Source organism: Castor canadensis, chromosome 13 (assembly GCF_047511655.1).
Source record: "Castor canadensis chromosome 13, mCasCan1.hap1v2, whole genome shotgun sequence".
Lineage (NCBI taxonomy): Eukaryota > Metazoa > Chordata > Mammalia > Rodentia > Castoridae > Castor > Castor canadensis.
Window position 1 is genome coordinate 33,173,435 of NC_133398.1, and position 14,240 is coordinate 33,187,674.

General features: G+C 36.6%; 1 protein-coding gene across 4 annotated transcripts in view; it reads right to left on the minus strand.

The window, feature by feature from the left end:
* The window catches only part of Stx17 (syntaxin 17), a 59,487-nt gene that overhangs the window by 6,631 nt on the left and 38,616 nt on the right, over nucleotides 1-14,240 (minus strand). For all 4 annotated transcript variants that reach the window (XM_074051382.1, XM_074051381.1, XM_074051384.1 and 1 more), the window contains exons 4-6: nucleotides 13,752-13,977; nucleotides 7,244-7,359; nucleotides 7,116-7,166 (exon numbers count right to left, since the gene is read on the minus strand). In XM_074051382.1, coding sequence (XP_073907483.1) covers nucleotides 7,116-7,166; nucleotides 7,244-7,359; nucleotides 13,752-13,977 — 393 coding nt within the window. The remainder of the gene's footprint in view (nucleotides 1-7,115; nucleotides 7,167-7,243; nucleotides 7,360-13,751; nucleotides 13,978-14,240) is intronic.

Here is a 14,240-nt window from a genome sequence, read left to right on the forward strand (position 1 = left end):
AAAACAAAAACAAAATCAAACCAAAAAAAACCCTCCCTAACTTGAAGATTCTGTTTAAAATATGTAAATTTACCTTAGAAGTAAAATGCCCTTGATCCAATAAATATAAATTGCTATATTGTGGGAATGAGACTACAGTGTGGTTTCATCTACCATGAAGTTGTTGCACTTGTGTTTGGCAGCAGGTAGCAGTGAGTGAACTTACCGTTCTGGGCTTATGCCTTACACTAAATTTAATGCCTTCTAAAATCATGTCAATTTAAGATATTTCAGATCAAATGTATTAATAAAGCATTCTACCTACAATAGCAGTGCCTGAGCTGACAGCACAACAGCCATGATGCTGGAATGTCTAGGAGGGAGGGATGCTGAGTTGGGAAGTGCAGTCCTCTCGCTCCTGTGTGAAGCCCTCCAGGGGTCACTGAGCCTCTGCTCAGACCCCTCCAGTGACAAGAATGCATTCCTTGCTACAGGATCATGGTCCCATTTTTAAATCAACTTTATTTAGTTGAAATTTGCATACAATGACAAGCACTCTTTTTATCGGTGAAGAGTTCTGACACATGGCGACTCAGACAATCACCATCACCATCACGGCATGGACTACTTTGGTTTTTTGTTTTTTTTTAATTTGCAGAGAAAAGAGGAGACCCTCTCTTGGATTCCAGACAAACACCATCTTCTACAATGAGTGTGAAAAAAATTCAACTCGAATCCTCAAGTATCTGATTGCCCTTCTATAACTGATCTACTCATTTACACTAAGCCAGACATAAATAAAACACTTCTAATTTCAATTCTGATTTCATTTGAGGCCATAACGCCCAAACAACACAACTACTTTTTCCCCTTGGTTGTTTCCTATTAGCATTATTGATAGTCCTTCCTTTCTCAATATGCACCTTTCTGCTGTCAGGCCTTTTGTGGATCCCCTCATGCTGGGATTCTCCACCACTATCTCAATATCTCTAACAATCACTAAAAACTCCTTTTTCAATTTTCCTTGGAGCCTCCCTGTCAGAGATAAGTACAACAATGATTCTCTCAAACATGACTGTGCATTACAATCACCGGCAGGGGTTCTTAAAACACAGACTGTGGCTGGGTGTGGTAGTACACGCCTATAATCCCACCTAGTAGAGAAGCAAAAATAGGAGGATCATGTTCCAAGGCTGGCCTGAACTAACGCAAAAGGGCTGGGAGTACCTGACTAGCAAGTGCAAGGCACTGAGTTCAATCCATGGAAAAAACCAAAAAAAAATGAAAAAACACACATCCAGATTTTCTGATTCAGTGGACTTGGAGATAGAGCCTAGAATTAGAGTTTCTAAGAAGTTTCTGGTGATGCTAATGCTGCCAATTCTCACACTTTAAAAGTCACTATTAAAATGATAGTATTAAGGTATATAACCTTTGGGCAGATATTCTGTGTTCAAATTCAAGACACTATGTGCCCTTGAACCAAGTTACTTAGATTCTGTAGGTGCCGGCACTTACAGAGACCAACTGAGGATAATGATTTTGAAAGGATAAAATGAGGCCAGGGGTGGTGATGCACACCTGTAATGCCACAGGTGTAATGCACACCTGTGTGCTACCTGCACACCTGGAGGCAGAGATCAGGAGCAACATGATCTGGAGCCAGCTTGGGCAAAAAAATTAAAAAGCCGCTACTTCAATGGAAAAAGTCAGGCATGGTAGTATGTCCCTATGATTCTAGCTTCATGGGAGGTGTAATTAGGAAGATGGCAGTCTAAGGCCCATGGTGGGCAAAAACTCAAGACTTTCTGAAAAATAACTAAAAGCAAAAGGGCTGGGGTATGACTCAAGTACTAGAGGACCTGCCTAGCAAACCCCACTACCACCAAAAAAGAAAAAAGAAAGTGGATGTCTACCAAGTATGGGTGGGGGAAAGAAACACTTATCCTGATCTTCCTAGGAAGAAAGTGTTACCTCTCATCTACCTATCAAAGGATATATTAAGCTTTTCCTATGATGCTTGAGAAGTCCAGAGCACTTAAACATTATATCTATTCCAGACTCACTCACAAAATTTTAATTTTCTCAGATGGTAAAACTTCTTTAAGTCAGCTTTCTTTTTCTGAGTCACAAAAGCAAAAGTGCCAGGACTAAAAACACACAGCTTCCCAGTATCTCCGATGCCCTGGCATTATTTATATCTGGGACACCTCAACACTTCCACACTTGCCTGAGGAGTGCTTGCTACACTGCAGTCAAACTCTGTCATCAGCTTTCACATCTTGATAAATTGAGGGCAGAAGAAAAATAGCCCACATTCCTCCTCTCCCTCAGCCCAAAATGATTCCAGGTAGAGGAAGGAGCTGGCCAGTATTCTTGATACTTTCATACTCAAGGAAGTAGGGAAATATTTTTAGTACTCCTTCCTAAAAATTTGGATATTTCAATACTATCACTTTTTAAAGTTAAAGTAAAATTTTAAAATAGCTTTAATTTTTTCACAAAAGACAAGAAAAAAAAATCAATCCAATTATCTGAATCCTAATGCTCTCCATCACTGCACTCACCAGCTCCTGATGAGGCTCAGCTTGCTCTGGAGAGTAGCCCATGTCTGCAAGGATGAATTCACTGATACCAGGAAGCTTGCTCCAACATGAAGCAGGTGGGAGAGCAGAGGGTAGGAAGTCCCTATCCTGGGATCAAGAGTTGCCTCTCACTGTGCAGATCCACCTTCCTCTTCCCCTTACTTTGCTTGGTTTGAATCCTAAATCTGTCCATGTATTCAAATCTGCTTCATGACTAGGGAAGACTCAGTGATACCCATAAGATTGTAGTTAGGCATCCAGTGTCACAAAGCTGTCAATCAGTATCAGAAGAAAGCCAAACTGGACTCTGTTCATAGCTGAAGTTGGTCACTACTTATCCACTATGTCCTTTGCTCCTTACACTGGACAAAGCATGCATGCAGAACCCTACTGCAGTCTATGAAGCTAAGCTCCTAGCAACAGTGTGGCTCTATCTACATACTCATCTCTACCTACTGACTTTCCCTTTCTGCTTTGGATTTGTTTATGTTTGTCTTCATCTGCCTGGCCTCCCACATCTGACAATCCTCAACCCTCCTGCCTGGCATTTCATTCTTTGACACTTCTATGTGTCCTCAGCATCCCTTTAACAACGAGCTAAGCCACTTAGGACAGACACTGCAGGGTTTCTCAACTAGATTAGGGTATTGATTTTTCTTTTAAAGAAAAAAATTTTCAAGACTCAAAAAATATATCTATGGGTTTCATTTTTAAGGAATGTTGAATTAGGGTCCCAAATTGGACTGAAAATAACTGCATCTTGATGAGCAGTTACAAGGGCACCTAAGATTCTAGAGAAAATGTGATTTACCCAGTTAATACTAATCAAGCAGAATGTAATTTGCTTGAATGCTTGTTGTGGGTACTTATAAGCCCAGCTCCCTCTATATCAAATACTGGTAATGCATTCAACAAATTCTTCTACAAATCCATTTTCATCAATAATAACACTTTTCTTGGAGAGTTAGTTATGCAACTTTATTAATGTGCTTGACAAACTGAGTTTAAGATAATGTCAAATATCCAAGCATTTACCTTCATTCTTTCCTTAATCATATGCAATCATATATAGAGAGAAGCCTAGAAACAGTCAAACACGGATATGCAGGCAGAGTACAGGATTACATTGGCCTGGAATAGGTAATTTAGGACATTGACTTCAAGGGGTTCAGCAGTAGGAAAGGAAGTGAAGAAGCTCCAATACTAAAATGTCTGAAGGTATCAGTGGTGGCATAAGCAGAATTTTATGTAAGGAGCCAGAGGGAACCAAGAGAAAGATGAATGCAGGACTGCTGGGGTTGGTGGGAAGCAAAAGGATATGCAGTTACAGATGTTACCTTACATAGAGCTTCCCATCCATTTTACAAAGCTCACTGTTGTCAAATAACATCCTACAGGTCCCATAGGCAATAAGTGGAGGAATCTGATCTAATATTGCCAGCAGTTTTTATGTACCCAGAAGTTAACTGGATTTCAAAAGCCATAGGGAAAAAGGTAAATGGTAAAAGTCAAAATAGGATCAGCCATAAGGGTGACATGCTGTTGAACTACCATCCCAGAGTTCTTTAAATTCGCCTCGACTAGAAATAGAACTGGTTACAAGAAAGGGGAACTTAAGCAATAAAGGCTGAAGGCAAATAGAGAAGGGTGCCTAGTAGATACTAATTTATTAACGTTTATTGGACTGTTATCTTGATCTTTCCATGGCTTTGTATGCCCTTTTCATGATAAGGTAAAATGAGTATTAATTTACCATTTTAACTATTTCTAAGTGTACAGTGTAGTGGAATTAAGTACATTCATAATGCTGTACAACCATCACAACTATCATGAAGCTCTTTTGATACTATTCTCCATTCTTCTTTGAGCTTAGCATAGTATTATGTACATAGAAATGCTTCTTAAGTGCATGGTTAATTTGCCTGGATATTATCATGTCCATGTGATGACAAGAAGAGGATGTGGTCACTCTAGTCATGTTGCCAGGTTATTCTGTACCTCAATGGAGCTTCTGTGAGTCCTTTCCATATGGTCATGAGAACTCTGTCACCCCAGAAATAATAATTGGATTCTCCTTTGAGCTTTTGCCAAATAGCATTCCGACTCATGTCCTTGCACAGATTATAATAAATAGGATATTTGTATAGCACTATGGATATAGCCAGAGTCTTCCATCATGAATCTTCCTTAGGCTGGGGTCAAGAGCTGCTTACGTAACATAATGGAACCTGTAACTGTTAGTAGGCTGCAAACTTTAATTCTCCTTTCATGTACCTATCCTCCTGGAAGGGAAGCATATATGTCTTGAGAAAAACTTTGTACATGCTTAGCTCATTTAAAATCAACTTTATTGAGGCATAAGTTACAAACATTAAAACACATTTTAAATGTACAGACTGAGAGCTTTCAGCAAATGTATATATTTGTGTAACCATACATGTAGAGATTTTACAAACTGCATCAGATTCAGAGATTAGTTGTTACAATAACTGAATAAATTTTATTCCTTGATATATGCAAATATGTTAATAGAGTACATAAATACCTGACTTGAGGACTTCCAACATTTTATGTTTTTGAACTTACAGGTATCAGAAATAATTCAAACAATTTACTGCATTCAATTTTAGTCATTACATTTCAAGAAAATATTCACTAGAACATAATCAGAAAAAAGGGCTGTATTGGAAAATCTAGGAATTGTGGAAAGAACAAAAAACCAAACATTTTTAAGAAATGAAGATATTGGAGGGGGGATAAAGGAAAGCAGTGGAGGGGATGAATTCAAGTATCATTTGATACATTGTAAGAACCTTTGAAAATGCCACACTGTACCATCACCCAGCACAACAATAAAGGAAAAAAAAAAAAAGAAAGAAAGATATGGTTTGGAGGGGTAGGAAAAGGAAAGATGAGATTGCTTTCAAAACTCTGAAAACCTTTTATATGGAAAAAAGACAAACTTATTTGTGGCTCTAGAATGCAAAAGAACAAACGAGAAGTTATTTTTGGGCAGAGTTTACTTAAGAAGGAACTTCTAAGACTTATAACTTCCAAATGGAATGACTGAGCTATCAACTGCCCCTGCACTGAAATGTTCAGAAAGAGGCTGAAAGACTATTCACTTGAGACTTTGGAGCAAGAGTGGAGGAGTTAGATTAGCAGGCTTCTTAAGCCCTTTCCTATTTCAATTCTCAGACACTGTGATCTAGGAAGTTCTACCTTAAAGTCAGATCTCAGGCAAACCATACCTCAGAGAAGGACAACCCCCAAATCATAGTTTGATCAAGAACAAAGAACTATGGAAAAATGCCTACCTAACAGATATGAGGCCCTGAGTTCAAATTCCAGTACTGCCAAAAAAAAAAAGCACTGTGTGGTCACACACACACACACTCACACACACACAAACACACACACACACCCTTCACATAATTCATAGAAAGGAAAAATAAGAACAGTTTAGAAAAACAATGACAGAAAACCTATTCTATCTTCCCAGCAAAATTACTTTGTGCTCTCTAATCTATGTCAACTAGAGACACCTGGGCCTGATTATACAGAAAAAAGACATAATGTCCCTTATCTTTGACTCCATCTTCCTCCAATTTCCCCTAAATGTACCCTAGAAAGACCTCCCAGCTGTCCTTTACCATTATACTGATGTCACCATTGCTCCGGGTTAAATTCTTCCAACTGATTTTTAACTAGTTATCTTGCCCAGGACTTCCTCCTCTTTTCTGCTGTGATTCACACTGCTAATAATGGTCTTTCTAAAGCACAGACTGGACTATATGACTTTAACCTACTCAAAAAACTATATTGGCTCCTTATGCCTACAAAGTAAAGCTCACATTGTTTAGTAGGTCATTCATTACCATCACAGCCTGGCCTTCACCCTCCTTGCTTTCCCATGGTATCTTGCGCTTTTGTTTTAAGCAGTACTCACCATTCTTGGACAGGCAATACATGTTTCTATGCATGTCTTTATTTAGCTGTTTTGAAATGCACTCCCTTATTCCCCACTGTGAGCATTACTCATTGTTCAAGACTATACTACCTATCTCTGCGAAGCTATCCTTAATCCTCCCATCTCACAAATCACGCCTCCCTCTTTTGGAATTTAATGTTTCTTCTCAGAGCTGATACTTCTCTCCATGCCTTTTGGGGGCGTCCAAGCCCACCTCTACCTATGATAAAATCCCCAAAGGCAGAGGATGGGCTTCATTTATTTCTATTTCTAACCTTGTCAGATCTCCCCCCCACCAAACCAAGCATCTAACAAAGTACATAACATAGTGCTTAATCAGTATATTAATATATTAATAATTAATAAAGATAGTAACAAAATATATTTATTTATTAATACATAATTTAAGTATTATTTCAACTGATATGGAATTTGAGGACAGTTAGACTTTTATCCATGGTTCAATACCAGTTTTAAAATTCTATCTTCTATGAAAATTCTAATCAAAAGTATAATGACTGATCAAAACTTCTCATTCTAATAATATAACATTTCTGAGTCCCAAACAGTTATGTACTTACATTCACTAGGAGAGAGAAATCAGTGACCAGTTGGCTAAGTTCAATTAAGTCCTTAAAAAGAAAAAGAGAGGAAATTAACTTACTTTTACATTCCACAGCTACAAAAAAGAAAGTAATTTTTAACATACCGCTTCTAAGGTTTCCCACGATTCTGCAGCATTTTGATCTGAAGGAATTTCAGGCAATGCATATATGTGAGTCAAACTCTGAGAACTATCTTCAGCTTCAGTGGTGTGAAATGCTCCTGAATGAACACAGAACCATGTTTAGAGTCAGCTTTTTAGAAAGGACATAGCATGAAACAATTCCAAAAAAAACAACTGCCATGCAAAAATGCTTATTAATTAAATTCAGGCTAAAAGTAAATTGATTATTCTATAAAAATAAGAATTACTTATCTTTGGGCAGCTTGCTCACCAGGTCAGTTGAGGTATTTTTTCTGACTATAAAATCAATTAGAAAATAGCTACAAATACTATCTAACCAATCTAAGTAACCAGAGCTAGATATGGAAGAACCAGCAAAGAGAAACTTGGCCAATGTACCATAAAGACATTCTCAAGAGAAACTGCTAAATCCTTAACCTTTTATTTGGTGATTTTAGTAATAAGTCTCAGATAGAAGAGAAAAGGTATCAAAAGTAGGAAAGTGAAAATGGGAGTGTAGCTTTGTAGCAGAGGCAGGCCTAGCCTGTGTGAAGTCCAGCACCGCAAAAAGAAACAAGAAAAAAGGGAGGAAAGTGAAGTGTTTCTATCAGTGAACATCAGTCAATAACAACCGCACTGTCAGCAGTGACCACATGTGCCATATGAATCTTTTTGTATATACTGTCACTCTTCTCCTTAGAGTCATCCTTCTGGCTCATGCCTCTACTGCTTTTTCTACTTCTTTTCTGAGTTTTACAAAGTCTTCAATTCACTAAGACTTTATTTATTAAATGCCACTATAATAGCAAGTTAATTTACATTAAAAATATATCTTTCAAGTCTCTTATGTCTTCATGTTAGTTTTACTAATCCTTCATTCATGCAACTGACACTTATTAACTAATTGCTGTTAAATGCTACAAAACGGTTCTGAGGAGGCAAAATGGTGCAGTTGTTAGGAGTCTAGACCTACTTGGAAAGACTGGCATTAGAGTCCTGGTAGTGGTTACTTGCTACTCATTGACTTGAGAAGGTATTTTATTCCAGATTTATGGTTCTCATTATAAAATAAGGTGATGCTTATTTTTCATAGCATCTGGGTTATATACAAAGTACAAAGTGGCAATAAATAGTTACTACCACGGCCACTGCTACTGCTGCTATCACTAAAAGAGCTTTGCATAGAATGTGTGGTACAGACATGTTGAGCCAAGTTCAGTCAGTATCAGCTGAGAACAATGAGATGGAGTTTGGAGTGCTATGTGAGCATGTAAGACAGATATGAAGCCTTGTCCTGTAGGGAGGAGAATGCCTAAGAAGGTTCTGAGACTGATGTCTGAAATCACATAGGTGGACTTGGGTGGAGATTCAGGGAGATGCAAAGTGTTTAGGTCAGGGATAACAATAGGAATAGGCTTAAAAATGGAAAGATGCTCCATAGAGCTGCTGCATAGACTTGATAAAAATGTAAAACAAACGTTGGAACTAGAAATTTATTCATGGCATCATAAACCATCTTTTTTTTTATTATTCATATGTGCATACAAGGCTTGGGTCATTTCTCCCCCCTCATAAACCATCTTAAAAGAGGGGTGTTTTTCTCTGGGGGGTGGAGATCAGGAGGCTCCTGGTTCAAAGTCAGCCCAGGCAAACAGTTGGTAAGACCTCATCTCAACAAACAAGCAGGTTGTGGTGTTAAAATCTGTAGTCCCAGCTTCTTGGGAGGCATAGGTAAGAGGACCGCCATACAAAGGTATGCTGGACAAAAGCACAAGAACCTATCTGAAAAATAACCAAAGCAAAAAGGGCTGGGGACATGACTCAAGTGGTAGAACACTTGCCTAGCAAGCACAAGGTCCTGAGTTCAAACTCTAGTACTGCAAAAAAAAAAAAAAAAGAGAGAGAGAGAGAGGTGTCTTTCTCATAAGATTACTATGGAACTATGAAAGGGAGTTGTAGAGTATTTGAAAGGTAGAAGTTGCCAGAATCAGATTTTAGATTCTGAAAGAAACCATAGCTGTAGTGTGAAGCACACATGAAGGATAGAATTGAAAGGTGAGACAATTGGAGAGTGTGAATCCAATTGGGAGGCTTTCCAGTGTAGAATGATCTTTAGCTTTTGAAGACACTGGCAGAAGAGACTGGAGAGAAGAGAACTGACATCCTGCTTTTTCTCTTCCTTTCAAAGCACCTCCCACATCACTTTAACATCTTCTGAACAGCCATTATGAATTGTGTTTGGTACCAAGGATGAAACTACTCTCAAAGGATATACATTCTAGAAGGATCACCCATACAGACAATCATAAAACAATAGGAGAGTGCACTGACATCTACCTGGATAAATTGATACAGATGCATTTAGTATTTTGGGCATGGCAATGATGAGGTATGTGGTTTGTAGGGAAGTTTCTTGGAAAAACTGGTATTACTATGAGGAGATAAATTTAAATTAGATGGAAAAACTAGCATGAAAAAAGCCACTAAGAAAGAAACAATATAGCTAAGGCAAAATCACAGTACTCTATATCTTATTGCAATAAAGACACTTCAGCCAAGATAAATGAATTACTCTATGACCTTCTTCCACTTACTGTTCCTATGTACTAATGAATAATGACAACTTTATTATCACTATCAGACCAAAGGCAAAGCACAACTTTATAATGTACTATTATAATGATGTACTATTGAATAGGATTCAATGAAATATGTCAGGGTACACAACAAAATGAGGAGATATTGTCAGATATAAATTCTTTATTTAAAAATAAGGGATGGGAAATGTTTGACATTTCAGTAAGCATAAAAGATTCCCCTTGTAAGAAATAAGAAATGTTTAAGTCATTTCCGTTGCACTTGAAACCAAACTGCGTATGTATCTTAGTTCAAATAGAGACTTAGAACAAAGAAGTCTATTCTCTTCCATGGAAAACCTTGCTGTAAATTTACAGCTCTGAGCATCACAAATTCATTCAAGGCATGACTATCAATTAAGAAAGCAACCCTTTTACTTTCTACAACTTCCATAATTCATTTATTTCACCCTCTATACCTGAATGATCATCTTTTGACTGTGAACTCTTACAAACTGCTATAGACTCTCAGAGGCAAAACACTAAGAATACAGTGGCAGGAAGGAAATCTGAAGAACTTTAGATTGTAAAAAGATGCCTGTTTCATATCACATATTATAGTCACACCCACAGGTAAACAACTGAGTACAAGGGGCATGGTGTATGTGTATATGTCTTACTCATCACTGTTTTTCAAACCCCAAAATTGGTTTTAAAACCTTTATTATTGGCTATAAATTCAAATAAACACTAAGATTGTTGATTCAATTCAGTTGAAATAAGAAAATAAGTAACATGGATATGAAACTTTTACTTTCTCTTCTCTCTTTTTTTTTCTCTCTCTCTCTTTATATATATATATATATATATATATATATATATATATATTTAAGAATTCTCTCCTTTTCTGTTTCTCCATATGTTATGAATTACGATTCTACCAAGAACTACAACACAACACACTACAACTGGAGCTTCACTACATTAAGAAATGTTTCACTGCAAATCCACATTAATTCAAAAGCATTCCTTTATTTTCTTTCAAGTTCTGATAGCTTAAAAATAGTAAAATTAATTTACTGATCATCTACATAAACCTATCTATCAAAACAAAATGACTTGTAAGTCATAGTTTAACTACAAGTGAAGACTTTTAAGAAAATTAAAACCAATAGAAAATGTATCTTCTGAGTAATAATAAAAAAATCCATGTTTCACAAAACTATTCAGTACATGTATATGCCTGAGATAAAAATCTAATATTTCATCAAATTCAATATGCTGGTCTGAAGTTCCCAGCAGTTTTAAGATTGGATTCTTTTCTTGTTGAATATTTGTTTAAAATGTAATAAGATTCCATTTCTACTGTGCTACAGAAGTGTGTGTCCTGGATGGGGTAAAGAAAGACAAAAAATGGAAAGAAGCACTGATTCATTCTGTATAACTTGAATCGCCTTTCTAAATACAAATCAGATTTGTGGGCTCATCATTTCTCTTGGTGGGAAGCAATATGCTAAAAATGAAGCTAGACACACAAGTGAGACAGAAGGGAGTTTCTCAGATCAAGCAAGATTGGCAGAGAAGATTTGCTTTCAGAACGCTTAGAATCTGGACAAAAGAAACAGCAAAATCATCATAGCTTTCCCCTAAACTTAATAAGCTCCTTTCATTCTCCACAGAACATAAAAACGTCCTATTATACTTGTTATTTCTATCTGTAAATGAAAAACTACTTTTGTATTTTTGATTTCACTCATGGAGGTATGGCAACACTGCTCCTGAATCTCTGCCGATGTTTCCAACCAATTGATTTAGAAGCAGATTTGTAAAGAAGAAAGTATTTTAAGGCACCGAACTTTCATGCAAACAAAATGCAGTTTTCTGTATAGGCTGTGATGCTCACTGCTATAATGAGTATCTAAAGCAAAAATAAGGAAAACCCAGAAAGCACAGGATAAAAACATGCAGAACAGGATGTAGAGCTACAAGAAGACTGCATATGGAGCAAACCCAATTCCTACCCCACTATTAAAGTTTTATGCAAATTGTTCTCCCTGGTTACTGTTTTAACTACTTGTTAATAATACTTCTGGCAATATTTAAGGCATTCTAGTAGAAACTCCCAGTTGGTGAAATACTGAGGCTTCTGGTGAACAGTGGTTTTAAATGCTTTATGCTGACAATGGATCATAGTCAATGCAGTCTGATAACAGATTATTTAGAATTTGAAATTCTATATTCTGTTTTAGGTACAGCTTAGGTATGTGAGTTTAGAACTACAGTGACTGTCTTAATCAAATCAACACTAGTTTCAGAGTTTAATTTTGTAGTTTTCTCCCAGTGGCAAGTAATTAGATGCTTAGCTTATTGGGCATCCTGTGAATTGAGAAGTTTGAGAATCAGTAGAGGTGAAAATGAATTTCACCTGCCATTTCTTCTCCCCCATCCTCTGTCTCTGTCCTAATCTTTTTCAATTCCTCTCTCTCTATATATATACTTCCTAAATTCTGCCAATCTTAGTTTTCATACCAGTCTGCTTCTTATGGAGAAAGTTAATTGCCAGTGAACTAGTGAACTCCTTTATAATTACCCAATTCCTCTGATGGTATGTAAACTTAAGTCTGTTGAGCACAAACAGTTCTACTAGTACAAACACAAACAATGCAACAACAAAATGCAAATAGAGCAAGTGTTAGATTATTATTGTAAAAAAAAAAAAACCTCTTGCACAGAACTCATTTTTGCTTGATAGGGAATTGCTAGTGATAGGCAATATGAAGCTAAATAGCAAGAGATTGATGCCAGTTACTCTTTCTAGAAAATCCAGCTCATCTTCACTGATATTATTGCCATCACAACTGTCACAATGTCTGGGTACATAAGATGGCCCCTTAACCAAATGGAACCATAGAGTCCAGTTTCTCCACATACACACATGAAGCATCAGGTTGCACTAAGTAATAAGAACAGCTTTCAGTTTTATTAATATGATGACTGGTGATCACTACAGGTGAACAAATAGTGAAAACCATAACTATAAACTACCAAAAAGCATGATTCTCATATATTGAGCAACCAAAAGTTGATGTTAACATCTCCTTCTCCCTTAAACATTCTAGGCACTGGTTATCCATCTGTAATTATAAAATTGTCTCTCAAAAGATATTTATTTATTTATATTTATAAAATACTTATGAATGATCCACCTTGTGAAAAGCCCTGTGCTAGGGAATAAGGATACAATGAATACAAGGTTACCTAGAAACTCGGGGTGCTGGCCTAAATGTTTCTTCTAATTATATATCTTTTATTTCCTTATACATTACTGAATGATTAGCACTGAAAATGCAAAATTAAAAATAATCTGGATTTGGAGATAGGGAGTGGTACAAGAGTATTCCAGTAAACAGAAAAAGAAAAACAAGGGAGGCATAGTATCCCTAAAATTCTATTCTAACTTGTAATTTATTTATACCCCCCTTTCCCATAAGGATTAAAGGTATCTTGCAATATATAAAATAAAATGGAATTAATTTAAAGTAAAAGATAAACAATAGAACAAAAAGGAAATAAAGGCAACAGTTCTAAAATAAAGCCAGGTACTTAGAAATTTTAATTTGGGGTGGTTAAAAATTTTGACTTTAAATTTTCTAGTGGACAACTCAAATAGTGAAACCTTATCAGCTGTTTACTCACTACCCATAAGACTTTTTAAAAAATGACCTGAAGTGCCATTCCATATAAAAATTTCACCAGCAAAATGTCCAAAGTACACATTTCCAGCCTGCTCAGGGTTTAAGGATTGAATAGTAGGGAACCTGGACTTACAGATAATTTGCAGTCTCTACCTGAGGAGGCGATCTTTAATTAGCTTCATTACTGGATCAAGAATAAGACTTAGTATAGTACATTACCACCAACAGTCATGGATCTGGTCAAAGAAGGTTGTAATGAAGTTTCTTCATCATGAAATTGTTTCTTAAGCTCTTCGACAGATTCCAAATGGAGTTGGAGAAATTCTGCTGTTGCTGTGGATGCTTCTTCCTTAACGGGATCTATCATTCTCTTCAGAAGTATCAAGTCATCCTTTCGGACTTTTAGGCAAAGCTTCTCCATTTCTCGGATATTGGAGCGGAGTTGCTATAAGAGCAAAAACCATTCATGGTACCATTTTTTAGTGTAAAACATATTCTGTTTTGAGAAGAAATTTGTCGTGATGGTGTGGATGGAAATGATTACACAACACAGGTGTGGCATAATACTTTTCTATTCTCTATGTCTCTGGCTGGTCAAATCCATCAGCTTTAGAACCCACACCCACCTATTTGAATTTATATAACAATTTTCCTTTCATTAAATATGATTACTGCAGAAGTTAATAAATGCTCTTCATAGTAAATCAA